We start from the raw sequence: 17,895 nt of genomic DNA, 5'->3' as shown, positions 1-17,895 counted from the left end.
GGGAGCATTGGACACAGTAGACCAAGTTAACAGATATGCAGGTAAAGCCCTGTCCAATGTGGAATGTTTTACCATGTTGACAGACCTGGGTGGCATATGGCATGTTTGCCTTCATTGATGAGTGTAAAAACTTGCAAGTCATGTTGTAGCTGTATAGGACTTTAGTTAAGCCACATTTGGAATACTGTGTAAAGTTTTGGTGGGATGTGGAAGCTTTGTGGAGGAAATTGTTACAGTTAAAGTTTACCAAGATGCAGCCTGGTTTGGTCTGTATTAGCTACGAGGACAGATTAGACAAACTTGATTTGTTTTCACTTGAACATTGAAGGATGTGTGGCAGCCTGATTGAAGTTTACAAAATTATGACAGGCATTGATTGAATAGATAGTAAGTGTCATTCTTCAAGGATGATAATGTAAATTACTATGGGGTACAGGTTTAAGGTAAAAGAAGGGTAAGTTTAAAGGAGATGTGAGAGGCAAGCTTTTAACATGGAAGGTGGTGAGTGCCTGGAATGCGTTGCCAGAGGAGGTGGTAACGGTAGATGCTATAGTAATATTTAATCGGTATCTTGACATATTTATGAAAAGGCAGGAAACAGAATGATATAGGCTGCATAGAGGCAAAATGTTTGTAGTTTGGAAAAGCATCATATGCCAGCATAATGCAAGGCCAGCAAGTGGCCACTCCATAGTTCTTAGTGTTGACCCTCCTGCCCCCAGCCTCTCTTTATGACTACAATTTTGCCCACACTTCTCTCTATTGTCAATCCATGTCTGATCTCTCCAAGACTCTAAGACCATCATTAGCTGCATGCTAGGTGGCACTGCCAGTACTGGACAGCTATTGGCCTCCTAAAAGTTTCAGGGGTGGGTGTTCTACCCTACTGAGCCTAAGAATTTCCAGGTTAAGTGTCTGATTACATGATAACTGCATTATACATTGCAGATTCCCACTAGCCCTTCCATTGATGGACGATAATACAGTAACACTCATTGTATCTGGTCTTGTGTCCTAATAAACCTAACGTTGCAATGCTACAATATTAAAATGTAACTTTTGTGTTCACGTTCATTTGTGTAAGAGCTCCAATGCTCGCCTTAAGATCTCACAAGGGATTGACATGTAGCAGAATGGGAAGGTATTCAGTGATGTGGTCACTAATCATTCTTCCTCATTCTGCACTAGTTGAGACCATACGACTATGAGAATTGGGAACAGGAGTAGGCCATTTGGCTCCTCAAACCTGCTCTGCTATTCAATAAAATCATGGTTGACATTCTTCACATCCACTTTTTTGCCCTTTCCCCATAAGCCTTGAATCTTCAACTGATCAAGAACTTAGCTATGTCAGTCTTAAGCAGACAGAAGGAATCTAGCCCCACAGCTCTCTGTGGCAAAGAGTTCCAAAGATTGACAACGCTCTGAGAGAAGAAATTCCTCTTTATCTCAGTCTTTTTTTTCTTTATTCATTAACAGGGTGAGGATTTCATTGGCTAGGCAGCATTTATTGTCCATCCCTGACTGACCAGAGAGCGGTTCAGTGTCAACCACATTGCTGTGGGTCTGGAGTCACATGTAGGCCAGACCAGGTAAGGATCAGAGTTTCCTTCCCTAAAGGAAATTAGTGAACCAGATGGGTTTTCACCAACAATCGACAATGGATTCATGGTCATCATTAGATGTTTAATTCCAGATATTTTATTGAATTCAAATCCCATCATCTGCCGTGGCAGGATTCGAACCTAGCTCCCCAGAATGTTATCCGGGTCTCTGGATTAACAGTCCAGTGATAATACCACTAGGCAATTGCCTTCCCACCTTAAATTGGTGCCCCTTTCTTGTTAAAATACCACTAACAATGGTCAACAGAACATGTTGTCACCTTTATGATTTGCGCTGTGGTTTGTCCAGTTTGGGAGGTAGCATTACAGTTTTAATAATCCAATCCATATTTAGGCCACTAATTGAATTAATACATTTCAGCAGCTTTTTTAAGATAAAATAAAAAATTTATTTCAATTTTACATGATCAAACTTGATTTAACTCAAAAGAATATCCTTGTCTTTGTAGAGGTCTGTGAAGAATTTTCTCATTTTGTCAGTACAGAAAAACCCAATATCCATTGCACTTACCAGTACAGATATTTGTGTACATTTAAAAAGTACTGTAAAAGCTATTTCCAGTCTGCGCTGCAAGAATCCTATAGATAAGGAACTGCTATAACTGGACAAACATTTCAGCTGGAAAGCAACAGTTTTAGAGATAGTTCTACTTATAAATTGGTTCTTTTCCAATATTCATGCCTGTGTTTCTCAGCTACACTAGCCCAAAACTAAAAATCATGAATAATTTTCAATGCTTCAGTTCTTTACATACAAAAATTACTTACCACGGGTCTGTGCACGTCCCAGAATGCTCTTTCCTGACTGTCAAGAATTTTTCTTTCAATTTTGTCCCTTTTCTTATCAACTCTGTAAAATGAATAATATGATAATCAGATTTATTTCTCTTTGACACACCAGCAACAAGTTATCTTTATTAAGTTGTACTTCTCAATGTAAAAGAAAAACCTCAGAATCTGAAAGTTAAGTAGAATAAGAAAGATTGTAGGTGGGTGGGGGCAGAAGACTAATGTTTAGGAGGTATTTTGATACAGGGAGAAAGGGAGAGTGTTTTAAGTAAGAGAATTACACTGCTTTTTGACTCTGTCTTTGCGTCCAGGAGCAGGGATGTTTAATTGCAATTATGCAGGATTTTGGTGAGACCACACCTGGAGTATTGAGTCCTTTTCTGAAGAAGGATGTTCTGGCTATGCAGAGAGTTCAACAAAAGTTTATCAAATGGATTCCTTGGATGGCAGGACTCTGGTATGGAGGGAGACTGGATCAGTTAGAATTACATTCACTGGAATTTAGGAGAATGAGCGATGATCTCACAGAAATCTATAAAAGTCTAACAGAATTGGACAAGGTAAATGCAGACAGGATGTTCCTGTTAGGACTGAGATGAGGAGGAAGTTTTTCACCCAGACAGTGGAATTCTTTGTGACAGAAAGCTGTTGTAGCCATAACATTGAATGTTTTCAAGAAGGAGATAGATATAGTTCATAGAGACAAAGGGTTCAAAACATATGGGGAGGAATGGGGAAATGAGTTGGATGATCAGCCATGACCGCTTGGAATGGCCAAAGGGCCAATTTGCTTGCTCCTCCTATTTTCTATCTTTCTATGTTTTAACGATGAATCTCAGAGAGTGATGGCTAATCTTGATTCACAGCATGAGCTGATGGATGCCTAAATTCAACGATAAGTATGAGGACCTTAAAATTGTTGAGCTCTGATAGAGCATAGGGCTTCTAAGGCTGACGATTGTGCAAAGATTTACCTCGGTGTAGGGATGTGATACGGAGTTCTGGTGAGCTGGCGGGCATGAGGACTGGTGACGGGGAGGCCAGTGAAGATAGAGAAAAGTCCATTTTTGAGATGACCAAATTTGCAGTTCAGATTTTTAGCAATGGTGGGGTATTGTTCTATCAACTGAAGAAGGTAATATTGTGATGGGCTACTGTTGGGGCTGGGTTCCATTTCAGATTAGCATGAAATGTTATGTTAAGATTGCATGTAATTGCACTTTCAGCCATGCTGTTTAACGGAGGTGGGGCCAGATAAATATATTGGTTCTGCTGAGAACTGACTGAAATAGGAAGATATCAAAAAGAAAATAAACTCTCTCATACTCACTTTGCTTGTGCTTCTGCTTGCATAAAGATAAATTCCCACTTTCTTGCAAATGCTCTCTGTAGACGGGCCAAGCTCTCCTAGACATTGAACAACCCATGTTAAAGGTATGATGAGCAGAGCTGACGTCCAATTCATGGAAAGATCAGTGAATAATATTGAAGACAATGTATTGGCTGTTGCATTTGAGGTGAGCTATTCTAATTTGGTGACTCACAACAAACAGCGTTTACTTCACAACAAGTACAGTCCATTTAAACTGAGTCTCCATGAGGAATGGCAACTCATGATCCAAACAACAGGAGTTGTTTGATAAAAAGCAGGATGGTTGTTTGATAAAAAGCAGGATGGTTTCTCCAGTAAAATGCGGCAAGTGGAGGACGGTTATACAGAAATAATGTGGAAAATAAATCTCAGTCACTTGCTGCAGTGCGTAGTCCAAATGAAATTGATGAGAGAAATACCGGATTATCTTCATTTTGACTGAAGCTTATTAAGTCATAGACTCGCAGTATTCATGGGAAGTTACTGCTTTTAGAAAAATTCTTAACTAACTGTCACTGTATTGCATCTATTTGTGTGATATGCTAATTCTTACTGCAGGCATGCTTCAAATCTTGATAATGGCCAAGGAAAAATCAATCATATGATATTAAATATATATTTGCACAGTGACTTATTTTATATTGAAATAATGTTTGGAACATGCTGAAAGGCTTCTTGGATTGCTGCAGTGCATCTTGCAGATGATACTCAATACTTCTGCTGTATACATTGGTGGATCGATGATGAAGGGAACAAATGTTTAAGGTGGTGGATGAGGTGCCCTATGAGTGAGATGTTTTGTTCTGGATTGTGTCAAAATTCTTGAGAGTTGTTGGAGCTGCACTCATCCAAGCAACTGCACAGTATTATATCATTATATATTATGTCCCTCACTTAAGCCTTGCCAAATGGTGGGCAAGCTTTGGGGAGTTAGAACGTGAGCTACTGACTGCAGGAGTCTTGGCCTCTGACCAGTATCTATATGGTTAGTTCAGTTAAGTTTTAGGTCAATGTTAAATCTTAAATTGTTAATGGTGGGGTGTTCCGTGATGATAATGATGTTGATTGTTAAGGAGATTGTTAGATTCTCTTTTGTTGAGGATTGTCATTGTCTCATACTTGTGTGTTGTGCATATTACGTAGCACTTATTAGCCTAAGCCTGGATGTTGTCCTGGTCTTGCTGTTTGAAAGGGCTGCTTCGTTATCTAAGGTGTCACAAACAGTGCTGGACATTATGTAATTTTCAGCAAGCATCACCATTTATGACCTTGCGATGGAGGAAGTTAAATGCTGAAGTGGCTGAAGATGGTTGGACCTATGACACTATTCTGATATCCTTGGTCTGTGATGATTGGCTTCCTTTGTGCTGGGTTTGACACAACTGGTGAAGAGCTTTCCATTGATTTGCATTTCCTTCAGTTTTGCTCTTGCTCCTTATTGCCATACTTGGTCATCTGCTGCTGTGATGCTAAGGGCAGTGACTTTCACCTTACCTCTTGAGGTCAACTCTTTTGTCCATGTTTGCATCAAGACTATAATAAGGTGAAATGAGGCTCGTATGAAATTGATAAGCAATCATCAATTTAAAGTAGCAAATGAGTGAGCTGAGAGGCTTGATATTTATGCAGTGTTCTTGGAGCATGGAGGTTTTTTATTCACTTGTGGGATGTGGGCATTGCTGGCTGGCTAGCACTTACATCCCATCCCATGTAGCACTAGAAAGAGATAATGGGAACTGCCGATGCTGGAGAATCTGAGATAACAAAGTGTGGAGCTGGATGAACATAGCTGGCCAAGCAGCATCTTAGGAGCATAAAAGCTGCTGCTTGGCCTGCTGTGTTCATCCAGCTCCACATTTTGTTATCTAGCACTTGAAAAAGTTGCCTCCTTGAACCACTGTGGTGCACTTATTGGACGGTTACCCACAATGTCCTTAGGGAGGGAATTCAAGGATTTTGACCCAGCGACAATGAAGACGTGGAGGCACTGGTGTTGGACTGGGGCGGACAAAGTCAAAAATCACACACACTAGGTTATTATCCAACAGTTTTATTTGAAATCGCAAACTTTCAGAGCACAGCCTGTATGTCAGATGAAATGAGAAGACAGCACACAGACACAGAGCTGCTGAAGGCGGTCAGTCAGCCATTTTAGGTTTGTTCACTCCACTCACACTAGTTGTATGATCCTTTGATCTCTGTGCCTTTCATTTCTCTGCGTATAATCTTGGTGTCTGTGTGCTCTCTGTCTCACTGCTCTTGATGAAGGGGATGCATTCCAAAGCTTCTGACTTCAAATAAACATGTTGGACCTTAACATGGTGTCATGTGATTTTTGACTTTGTCCAGTGACAGTGAGGGAAAAGATACTGGACATTTCCAAACCAGGATGGTAAATGGCTTGAAGGGCAACTTGCAGGTGGTGGTGTTCCAATGTATCCTCTTGCCATTGTCCTTCCAGACAGAAGTTGTCATGGGTTTGGAAAATGCTGTCTCAGGATCTTTGGTCTGTTAAATTCTGCAGTGCACCTTGTAGATAGTATACACAGCTGCAATACAGCACTGGTGCTGAAGGGAGTAGGTGCCTGTGGATAATGTGCAAGTCAAGCAGGAGGCTTTGTCATGGACGGTTTCAAGTTTCTTGAGTGTTGTTGGAGTTGCAACTATCTAGTTAAGTGGGGAGTATTCCATCATTGTCCTGACTTGATCCCTCTAGATGGTGGACAAGCTCTGGGGAAACAGGAGCTGAGTTACTTGCTGCAGTATTCCTTGCCTCTAACCTGCTCTTTTAGCCACTGTGTTCATGTGGTGAGTTCAGTTGAGTTTATGGTCAATGGCGACCCTCAGGATGTTGATAGTGGAGGATTCAATTATGATAATACTATTGAATGTCAAGGGGCAGTGATTAGACTGTCTTTTATTGGAAATGGTCATTGCCTGGCATTTGTGTGGCATATATGTTACTTGCCACTTGTCAGCCCAAGCCTGAGTATTGTCCAGATCATGCAGGATAGGGTGAATGTGAAGGCCAGGGCATCTTGTGGTGCAGCAGTAGTGTCCCTACACCTGGACTGAGAGGCCCTGGTTCAAGTATCACCTGCACCAGAAATGTGTAATAACATCTCTGATTAGGTTGATTAGAAAAATAGATGAAAGAAAAAAAATGTTTAAAATTTAGGTACTGAGGCAGTCCATGATCAAATGATGACTCTGCTACTCATGAAGAAGGTAGAAGATACCTGGACATTTTTGCTCCAGGAAATGGTCAAACTGCATAGGATAGAATCTTCTGATGTGGTCCATGATCATTGACAGGTGGCTATTACCATGATTGAGGCATGTATGTGGATTGAAACAATAGAAATGAAGTTTCCTTCAACCGTGTAGTATGGACAAAAACAGGGGCAAAGCTCTCACATTCTGCAGTTGCCACACATTACCTGCCTTCGCATTTCTTATATTATTTAATTAATTGCTGATTACATATTAATTAAACTCTACAGCTTTGCTCTCCTTAACTAGGAAAGGATATAATTGTCCAATTGGAAGAGCAACAAGTTTTCACCAATCTGATTCCTGGGATGATGGGGTTGTCTTCTGGGGACTGGTTGAGGAGACTACATCTATATTCTCTAGAATTTAGAACAATCATATAAACATACACCGAGGGGCAATAGAATTCAATCTGGCTGTTTCAGCCTGCTCCATTATTCAATAAGATATGATTGTGGTCTCAACTCCATTTTACTGTCTGTATTTTATAATCCTTGACTCCCTTGGCTACCAGAAATGTACCCAACTCAGCCCCAAATAAATTTAAGAACCTAGCCTCTGCTATCTGCTGAGGAAGAGAGTTTTACAATCCAACATCTGTCTGAAAACGAAGAGCTTCTCCTCTCTCTCGCAAAAGAGCGAAACCCTTATACTTAAAACATGTCTCCAAGTTATGGCCACCTGCCCCCATTTCCACAAAAGGAAACATTATTCCATGGCCATTCTATGCATTGGAGGAAACATCTTGCATATTTCAACTGAGTAACTGAGAATAAGAGATGATCTCTGTGAGGAAACAGGGTTCTTGCAGGGTTCTACAAAGTACATTCAGAAAGAAGGTCTCCTCTAACTTAGGGGAGTCTGAACATAGGGGGCATAATATGAGAATAAAAAGTAGGCTCTGTAGGACTGAGATGAGGAAGTCTTTCTTCACTCAGAGGGTGGTGAATGTGTGGAATTCTCTACTGCAGTGATTGTGCAGCCTCAGTTACAGGATAATTCAAGATAGAGATTGAGACATTTCAAGATTTTAGCTATTAAGGGGTATGAGGATTGTGGAGAAAATGGCATTGAGATGGAAAATTAGCCATGATTTCACTAAATGGCAGAGCTGGTTTGAGATGCTGATAATGACCTGCCTGCTTCTATTATTTGTGGTTCCCAAGAGAAGGCCGTTTGGCCCATTTTGTCCATGCTGTTTTTTGGATGAGCAGTTAATTTAGTCCCATTTCCCTAGCTGCTATTGAAAACCTGGGAAATATATTTCCTAAGATTGTGTTGTTTGCATTCAAAGAGGAATTACTTTTAAAATAAATAAAAGCGGTACTTTTGAGCGATAATTTTTTAAATAGGGTCTTTTTTCCAGGTGAAAGTGGTTTTCCATTGTTATGACATGTGCTATCTTTGAAGACATTTCATAAAAAAAATTCAAGGCTTTGTTTTTAGTGGTCTTATTCAATCAGAATGTAGGAGCTCAGATTAAAGCACTTCATAATTTGAGCATTCGTCAGTTCACTGCAATTTAAAATTCAAACTCAAAACTATTTTAAAAGCTTGAGAGGCATTTTCCACAAGCTGAAGTGTGTGAGATATTTTTAAGTATTGAATGATGATGATACTCATATATTTGATGAGTCATTCCATGTTTATCCAAACAGTCAGTAAATGCTGTCATTCAAGTCAAACGCATCAAAAGGGTACTCACAGCTTCATAGTCTGCTAACTCGAGCCTTGCTTTATTTTGCATCGTCCGCTTGCAGAGGTAAACCGCTGTGAATCAAAGAAAAATAATTATTGCAGCCTTGAAGGATCAAAAGAACCATGGAGAGACAAGGAGAGTTACTTTTATATAGCAGATTGCTGTTTGAATAACAACTTTGACAAGGGAATTTAATATATATTTACAAATGAAAAATATACTAGGTTATGGGGAAAGAAGAAAAGAGTGGGTCTAATTGGATGGGTCTTTCAAAGAGTCAGTGCGGGCATGGCAGACAGAATGGCTTCCTGCTGAAAAAGTACAATTCGAAGAAACAAAAATGAAACTGATGGAACACTGTAATGGTTATATAAAGGTGTGCAATTTAAACTGTGCTGCACAATAATTAGCTGCCCTGTGTCACGACTGTCAATTGATTAGGCATGTTTCGAAAACGTGATCTCCAAAGAGGCTTTATTGGAGAAGTATGCCCCACCAATTCCCTCACTCTTTCACCTCATTAGCTGCTTTAACTTTGGTGGAAGATATTTGGAAAATCCAAACAAATGGCTGAATAGAATTTCTGATGACCTTCTGCTGATGTTACAGTACCAATTAGGGAAGGTTGCCTTGATGAGCAAACCCCCTGCAAAACCCTCTATCCCTCTGCTTATGGATCACTATATAGCTGGAAAATCTCCATGGGTTAAAACTTGTAATTCAGATTTTAATGTAATGCAGGACTCCGAAAGGCTGGTATTTCAATTACTTTGGGTTTCTGGCAGAACCTTTGTTTCTTTCAAGCTTATAGCCTGTGATGTTGGAGAGCAAAACAGAGAACAGAATGGTGAGTGGAATTTCTGTGCTGGTAATTTCCTTGTCACAAGCATTGCTATACGCTTGTACCCAGATGCCAGGATAAACTGCTCAGCTGCGCTATGGCACCTATCTAAGGATCCTGGATTCAATCTCCAATGAATATCATGACTCATTTACAAATGGTTATTCTATAAAGGAGGTCAGCTGAACATATTTTAACTTCTTTCTTGTCTACAGTGCAGGCTAAGCTACAAACAGCTATCTATCATGATTTTTCCCAAACCTCATCCCTGTTCTGACTACCATGTTTTGATGCTTTTAAAGGCAACACTGGATCAGTGTTGGATCTCCTCATCAATGGTGGCCTTTTGAGAGAGATAAGGAAAATTCTCAACATATTCAAGGGCCTCTTCTTTAACCTACAAGGGACTTTTAAAAAAAATTGTTGATCAGGTGTGGATTAATATGAATTTTATCAGCATTCATGCAAAACTAAAGAGAACAAGAGCGATTTGCACAGCTACTGCAGAATGAGCAATGACGCTGCAATCATGCACAAGCTGCAGAAAACGTATATCTATGGTGGGCAATTTAATTGTGGCACAGGGGTGACTGAGGTTAAAGATTTTTCATCTAGATTATATTTAATACTGACCATAGAACGTAGAACATAGAACAATACAGTGTAGAAACAGGCCCTTCGGCCCTCGATGTTGCACCGACCTATGAATTAATCTAAGCCCATCCCCCTACACTATCTCATCATCATCCATATGCTTATCCAAGGACTGTTTAAATGCCCCTAATGTGGCTGTGTTAATTACATCGGCAGGCAGGGTATTCCATGCCCTTACCACTCTCTGAGTAAAGAACATGCCTCTGACATCTGTCTTAAATCTATCACCCCTCACTTTGCAGCTATGCCCCCTTGTACAAGCTGATGTCATCATCCTCGGAAAAAGACTCTCACTGTTCACCCTATCTAATCCTCTGATCATCTTGTATGTCCCTATTAAATCCCCTCTTAGCCTTCTTCTGTCCAATGAGAACAGACCCAAGTCCCTCAGCCTTCCTTCAGAAGGCCTTCGCTCCAGATCAGGCAACATCCTGGTATATCTCCTCTGCACCTTTTCCAAAGCTTCCACATCCTTCCTGTAATGGGGCGACCAGAACTGCACGCAATATTCCAAGTGAGGCCGCACTAGTGTTTTGTACAGTTGCAGCATGACACCACGGCTCCGGAACTCAATCCCTCTACCAATAAAACCTAACGCACTGTAAGCCTTCTTAACAGCACTATCAACCTGGATGGCGACTTTCAGGGATCTATGTACATGGAAACCAAGATCCCTCTACACATCCACACTATCAATAATCTTTCCATTGACCTGGTGTTCTGCCTTCCTATTATTCTTCCCAAAGTGAATTGCCTCACATTTATCTGCATTGAACTCCTGCCGAGCTTTTCCGGCAACTTTGTTTTTGTTCTTGACTTACAGCATCCGCAGTTTTTTTAGGTTTTTATTTAGCAACAAAGACTTCCAAAGTCAACAGAGCCCTAAAGAACAGAGTAATTGTCATCACCAACTCCTGCGCCACTGTAAAAGGGGTTAACTGATCTTTGAGGCAAATAACCACTATCAGGTACATTCAAATAAGTGAAAGTCTCCATAGTCACAGAGGAGAGACATTCAGTGGTGAGAGTCACCACACCTCCAATGTGGTTGAGAAGGCAAGAACTCTATTAATGACCTCCACAAGGAATTAAAGCTGTACTGTTTGTGTCATTCTGCATTGCAAACCAGCCATCCAGCCAACTGAGCTTACAGAGCTATCACGCAGCCCTGCATCACTGCAGACCAGATGTTGAAGGTATGTGTTTGAGATCTTCCACAATTATATCCAAATCTTTGGATTACTCTTCACAGAGCCTCACAATTTGTTTTGATCAAGTCAATAAAAGCAGCGAAGCATGCCTGGGGAGTTCTTCTCCCTCCCAAATCTACTGGATCTTTATATCAAGCCTTCATGCAAGTGAAAGCCCACCAGGCTTGAAAAATTCCATCAGAATTGCATTTTAGTTGGTTTTTATCATTTTGCTTGCTTGTTGCAAATTTTCTTTCTGTAGTAAGAAGATCAGGTCTATACTCCACTGAGTAAATGTTAACTAGATTTAAGTGAACAACATTTTGTACAAGAGAGACCATTCCTCATAGCATATAGATTTGGATTCCAGTTCCATGATGTTAACATGACATAACTCCTTATGCAATGCTCCATAGCTATTCTTAGAGCAAAGGAGTTAACTACTTACTCCAGATCTCTCCAAGTTCTTTCCCTGAGCCCTTTTTAAACACTAACATTTAATCATTTATATTTAGCTCTTTACTAATAAGACACACCACCCCCAGTTCACAATCACCATCACTCTATGTATTTTGCCAAAAGCATTAAAAGCTGACACCTGGGCTGCGATACTTCTGAAGAACTGAAGTGTAACAGCAGTGAGGGCCGATCACAAAAAAAAACCTGAATATAGTGGCAAATTTGCAGTACTTGAGCAAGCATAACACATGGAAAAGGAAAGTATAAATTCTCCCACTCACACCCAGACGAATCCCTATAATGTGGAAAGAGGCCATTTGGCCCAACAATTCCACACTGACTGTCCAAGGAGTGTCCCACCCAGAGTCATTCCCATGCCCTATCCCCGTGACCCTGCATTTCGCATGGCTAATCCACCTACCTACACATCCCTGGACATAGCAGATACTTTAGCATGGCCAATCCAACTAAAATGCACATCTTCGGAATATGGGAGGAAACCGGAAAAAAACAGCTCAGATATGGGGAGAATGTGCAAACCTCACACTGGTAGTCACCTGAGCGTGGGATTGAACCCAGGTCCCTGGTGCTGTGGAGTAGCAGTGTTAATCACTGAGCCACTGAGCCACCCTCCCTGTGGTGTGGTCTGAGGTCAAAGGTGGATGAAAAGAAGAAAGGACAGCAGTCACAGCACAGATGAGAGAGAGATGAGAGAACAATGGCTCCCCCATTACTCCTCAGGTTGGAATTTCTTTTTCTGAAGGCAGTTGTATCAGTTCTGTTCTGAGGAAGGGTCACCGGAACCGAAACGTTAACTCTGATTTTTTTCCTGCACAGATGCTGCCAGACCTGCTGAGCGTTTCCAGCAACTTCTGTTTTTGTATCGATTCTGTGTTTGTCTCAGCATAGGGTTGCTTTTCTGCAGAAAAGAACATCTCAGAAATTCATTCAGAAAGTAGTGCACTATCAACAACATCAAAATCACCTTCTGGATCAGGATCTATAGGAAGTTGCCGCAGAATATCCTGGCCTGTAAATTGGACAACAGCACAGCTTTCAGAACACTGTAAAGCAAATGCTTGATGTAAATCAGCCAAAATGTTTGGACGGCCAGAAGTGGATGGTTTATGTTTGTTCCCATTGATTTGTAATCTATTCACCGAAGGGTCATAAACATTCAGGAGTTGATCTTTCCAAACTGAAAAGTGCTTGCCTCCCTAAGATTGATATTTCCATACCTGAACTGAGATCTCTGCTCTCTCTTTCAAGAGTTTCCTTTGTGATCGTAAGGGTCATCATTCAGTGACTAATAATTTGCTGTGAACTTACAGCTCTGAATGTTCTATTAAAAGAGAGATTTTCTTTCCAACATTTCTTTCTTCAGTCAGTCTCTGCATAGGACTTGTGGAAATTCAGCATATTCTTCGCTTTCCCAGACTTTTTGATGGTTAATAATTGCCCTTGCGCAGGTTCTTGATAAATGACTTCTAAGTTCATATCCCTGCCCCATCACCTATTCTCCATCATTACATCATTTGACATGAGCCTTCATAGACTTTATTTTAACATGGAGACTTTGGGTTCACTGTCATTGATGAGATTTACAGGTAGGTGCCCAGATTACCAGAGTCAAACCATGACGAATGGGATCATTTTGCGACTGCAGCCTTCTTCTGCCTATGCAGCAAGTGTCGCGCACAGTGTTCCTTCCCTTTGTCTGGTGCTGAGGGTCTTCTGATCTCTTTTATCTGGGATCTTGTCACAAACGGGCTTTGCCTCGCCCTAACAGAGCATAGGCTTTCTACTAGCATCACTCAAGGGATTACTAGAGTCTGCCAGCCCAAGCACCATTTCAAGGAGAGGCTCAGTGGAGGGAATATGGTCTGCCATGCTTCTATGTCCGAGATTAACTACTCTAACTGTGTAAAAACTGAAAGAACTGTGGATGCTGTAAATCAGAAACAAAAACAGAAATTGCTAGAAAAGCTCAGCAGGTCTGGCAGCACCTGTGGAGAGAAATCAGAACTCCAATTGTATTCTTTGCTAATGTTTAAAATATTTCTTTGCAGAACAGTGCTTTATTTCTACTAACTTTTCCTTTTGGTGATTCAAAGATTATAACACTTACTGTTGATTTAGTTCAATACCATTGTCAACATCATTAAGTAACTGAAAGAAAATTTGATAGATAGATTGAATTGCAAACTGTATCTCAACTATCATCAATGTACTGCTGATACATTTTTTTTGTCAATAAGACTTGCCATCCATCAACACACTATAAAACTTGTCAACAGCTGATGAATGAGCAAGGAATTTTCCATGATGGAGATCATGAGATTCCACTGACTGCTCAACAGTGATTGAAAGCAAAATACTGTGGATGTTGGAAATCTGAAATAAATACAGAGTGCTGGAGAAACTCAGCAGATCTGGCAGCTTCTGTGAAAAGAGAAACAAAGGTAACAGTATGACTTCTTCAGAACTGTTGTGATGAAACATTATCAGAGACAAATATTTGCGGTCATAGTCAGTGTTTGTCTGTATGCTGGGACAGAAGTCAATCATCATAAAACTGTAAGACATGGGAGCCATTCAGCCCATCAAGTCTGCTCCACTATTCAATGAGATCATGGTTGATCCAATAATTCTCTACTCCACTTTCCTGCCTTTTTCACATAGCCCTTGGTTTCCTTACTTATTAAAAATGTTTGTATCAACTTCGAATATACTTAACAACTCAGCCTCAACAATCCTCTGTGCTAAAGAATTTCACAGATCCACAACTGTCTGAGAGAAGAAATTCCTGTTCATCTTTGTCTTAACTGTATGGCCCCTCATTCTGTGATATTCCCTCGGGCCTTACACTCGCCCAAAAGGGTAAACAACCTTCCTGCATCTACCCTGTCAAATCTTCAAAGCATTTTGTATGTTTCAGCAAATTTGTCTTTCATTCTTCTATATTCCGAGTACAGGACCAATCTACATAACCTCTCCTCATAAGACAGTCCCTCCATATTTGGCATCAGCCCAGTTAACCTTCTGTGGATTGCCTCCGATGCCAATATGTCTTTCCTTCAGTAAGTGGCCCAAAACTATTCACAGTATTTGAGCTGTGGTCTGGCTAGTGTTTTGTATAATTTTAGCAAAACTTTTCTATTTTTGTACTAATTTCCCATTGAAATAAAAGCCAACATTCCATTTGCTTTCTCTATTACTTGCTTCACTTGGATCACAGCTTTTTGTGATTCATGAATGAGGTCTCTTTAAATCACTGTTCTGCAGCTTTCTTCAGTCTTTCTCCATTTAAACAACATCCAGCACCTCTATTCTCCCTGTCAAAGTGCACAGTCACACAATTCCTCACAACATATTCCACCAACCAAGTTTTTTCCTATTCACTAAATCTGTGCGTATCCCTCTGCAGGTTCTTTGCGTCATCCTCACCACTTACCCTCTTATCTATTTTTGTGTCACCCACAAACTTAGCTTTGGTACATCTGGCACTCCACTAGTTACAGGTTGCCATCCTGAAAATAACTCCCCTCTCCCAATTCTCCTAATTCGTTCGTCGGTCTCTGTACATGTGAATATATTTCTCAAACACCATGGGCTCTTGTCTTATTCATATTATCCATTGTCAGGGTCATTGCTGAACTCATCATCACAGGAAACAACATGGCCTTCATGGTCTTAATGCACAAGGACACCTTTGCCATGTCAGATTTGTGAGGCTGACAACACTCAACCTTGATCAAGGAACACACCCTGGGGTATACTGGAGGGTGGCAATAGAGTGGCTGAGGCAGCAGAGTCACATTTTGTGCAGACCAACCATTCTTGCAATCATCACTGCAGTAGGAACAAATACTGCATTGTAACCTTCGTTGTGAACTGGGCCATATCTCCCTGAAACCCTGGATGCCTAATGGCTGTCATGAGTTCACTCATGAGAGGGGCAGCATGGTAGCTCAGTGGTTCGCACTGCTACCTCACAGTGCCAGGGACCTGGGTATGATTCCACCCTCGGCTGACTGTCTGTGTGAAGTTTGCACATTCTCCCTGTGTCTGTGTGGGTTTCCTCTGGGTGTTCCAGTTTCCTCCCACAGTCCAGAGATGTGCAGTCTAGCTGGAATGATCATGCTAAATTGCCAAAAACTTTCAGGGATGTGTCGATTAGGTGGGGTTTAGGAGGATGGGTCTGGGTGAGATGCTCTGAGGATCAGTGTGGGCTTATTGCACCCAAAGGCCTGTTTCCACACTGTAGGGATTCTAAGACCTGGATGCACAGAAATTCAGATTCACTGTTAGTGGCATTAAATAGGTTTTATGGTATTAAGTTCTTCAACAATTAATCATGTTGATTTGATTAAGCAAGTGAAGAATTAAATTATATATTACTTAATTGGAGTTAGTTGTCAGAGAATTTTTTTTAAGCACGTAAGCCATATGGCCCAGTTCAAAACTAAGGTTTATGATTTTGATGCTGTTTTTATAGAACAGGTTAATTGGAACTTACACTAACACATGTTAGAGTGGTTTGAGGTAAACTAAAAGGCCTTTATTCAAAGACCCAGCAATGTTTTTAAATGGTTTCATTTTGTAACAAATAACGTAACAGGCTTATCATTGTATATCTACAATATGGTTTGAAATTAGGGTTTTTGAGTTTTACAGTCTTGAAGTTGTTTTGACCTTCGTGGCTCCATCCTTTGAGACATTTAGGATGATATTTAATCACTGGGAGGTGACACTAAATACTCTCAGCAGACAAATAAATTGCTCATTGGTGCCACCATATCTTGGTAGAGATCCATGGAGTTGGTAAGCCAAGAGGAACAAGCTGTCACAGAAAGTATAATCTTAAAAACTGCCTGCCATTTAAAGAATGGCTTTGGGGAGAATATATAGTAATATCACTAAGATGGCCAATCAGGAATTGGTATTGTTGAGCCAATGCACAGTTCATGCACTTCAGAGCCAATTTGAGTTTTGAATACCTTTGATCATTGACAGGGCAGTGGCTAAATAAGGGTCGTAGGCCTGAGTTTTAGTGATTTGATTCACAAGAAAAGTTATTGAAGACCTTCAGAGAACTTCAGTCAACAGAACACAACAAGAGACCAGTGTCCAGCCAACCAGTGTTGAGTGTGGCATCCCAAAGTGTATGGACAGAAGATCAGTTTTATTAAGTATTCATTCTTTTGCACCTTCTGTTGAAAATATAATAATTCTGTAAAACTTGTGAAATCATATTTTTATCTGAAATTGGTCTTGTAAATAATTAGGACTAGTAAACTTTCACACTGGCTCTCTCAAACTCAGTCTATAATTATAATCAATAATATTTATTACAATTAAAGCTAAGTTTACTCCAAAATCCAACAGCCAGCCAGGTGATTTGAACAGATATCCATACCAATCAAGAGGCATATGAACACTACTTCCTCCCTAGATCGATAAAGTATACTGTGATACTAGCATTCATTTATCTGAAGGTAGTTAGTGTAGTGTGCTGTGTGTAAATCCATCCCTTAGGGTAGTGCCCACTCTGATACTCCCCCCATTCCTCTTCTGAGCCTATGCTGACATCATGACACATGTTGCTGATGGTCTCTCTCTCTCTCTCTCTTTCTCTCCCCTTCATTACTGGAGGAACCTCCACCAGTGTCGAGTATTCCCATGGCATCTATTGCATCAGATAGCCCTAAAATAGTTTCAGTGATAGCAGGAACTGCAGATGCTGGAGAAAATGAGATAACAAGGTGTGGAGTTGGATGAACGCAGCAGGCAAGCAGCATCTGAGGAGCAGGAAGGCTGACATTTTGGGCCGAGACCCTTCTTCTGAAGAAGGGTCTAGGCCCAAAAATTCAGCCTTCCTGCTCCTCTGATGCTGCTTGGCCTGCTGTGTTCATCCAGCTCTACATCTTGTTATCTCAGCCCTAAGATGGGGTTCCTGTTTGGTTTATGCCCCTCTTCCAAGCGAGTCTCTC

The 17,895-nt window shown here is 40.7% G+C and overlaps 1 protein-coding gene across 2 annotated transcripts in view; it reads right to left on the bottom strand.

Moving 5' to 3' along the window:
• Positions 1 to 17,895, bottom strand: part of rgs7b (regulator of G protein signaling 7b) — a 405,937-nt gene that overhangs the window by 73,048 nt on the left and 314,994 nt on the right. For both annotated transcript variants that reach the window (XM_048536139.2, XM_048536137.2), the window contains exons 7-9: positions 8,765 to 8,829; positions 3,745 to 3,821; positions 2,394 to 2,475 (exon numbers count right to left, since the gene is read on the bottom strand). In XM_048536139.2, the coding sequence (XP_048392096.1) occupies positions 2,394 to 2,475; positions 3,745 to 3,821; positions 8,765 to 8,829 (224 nt within the window). The remainder of the gene's footprint in view (positions 1 to 2,393; positions 2,476 to 3,744; positions 3,822 to 8,764; positions 8,830 to 17,895) is intronic.

The sequence above is a fragment of the Stegostoma tigrinum genome, chromosome 9 (genome assembly GCF_030684315.1).
Source record: "Stegostoma tigrinum isolate sSteTig4 chromosome 9, sSteTig4.hap1, whole genome shotgun sequence".
Lineage (NCBI taxonomy): Eukaryota > Metazoa > Chordata > Chondrichthyes > Orectolobiformes > Stegostomatidae > Stegostoma > Stegostoma tigrinum.
The sequence above is the reverse complement of the archived record's forward strand: the minus strand, read 5'-3'. Positions and strand labels throughout refer to the sequence as shown.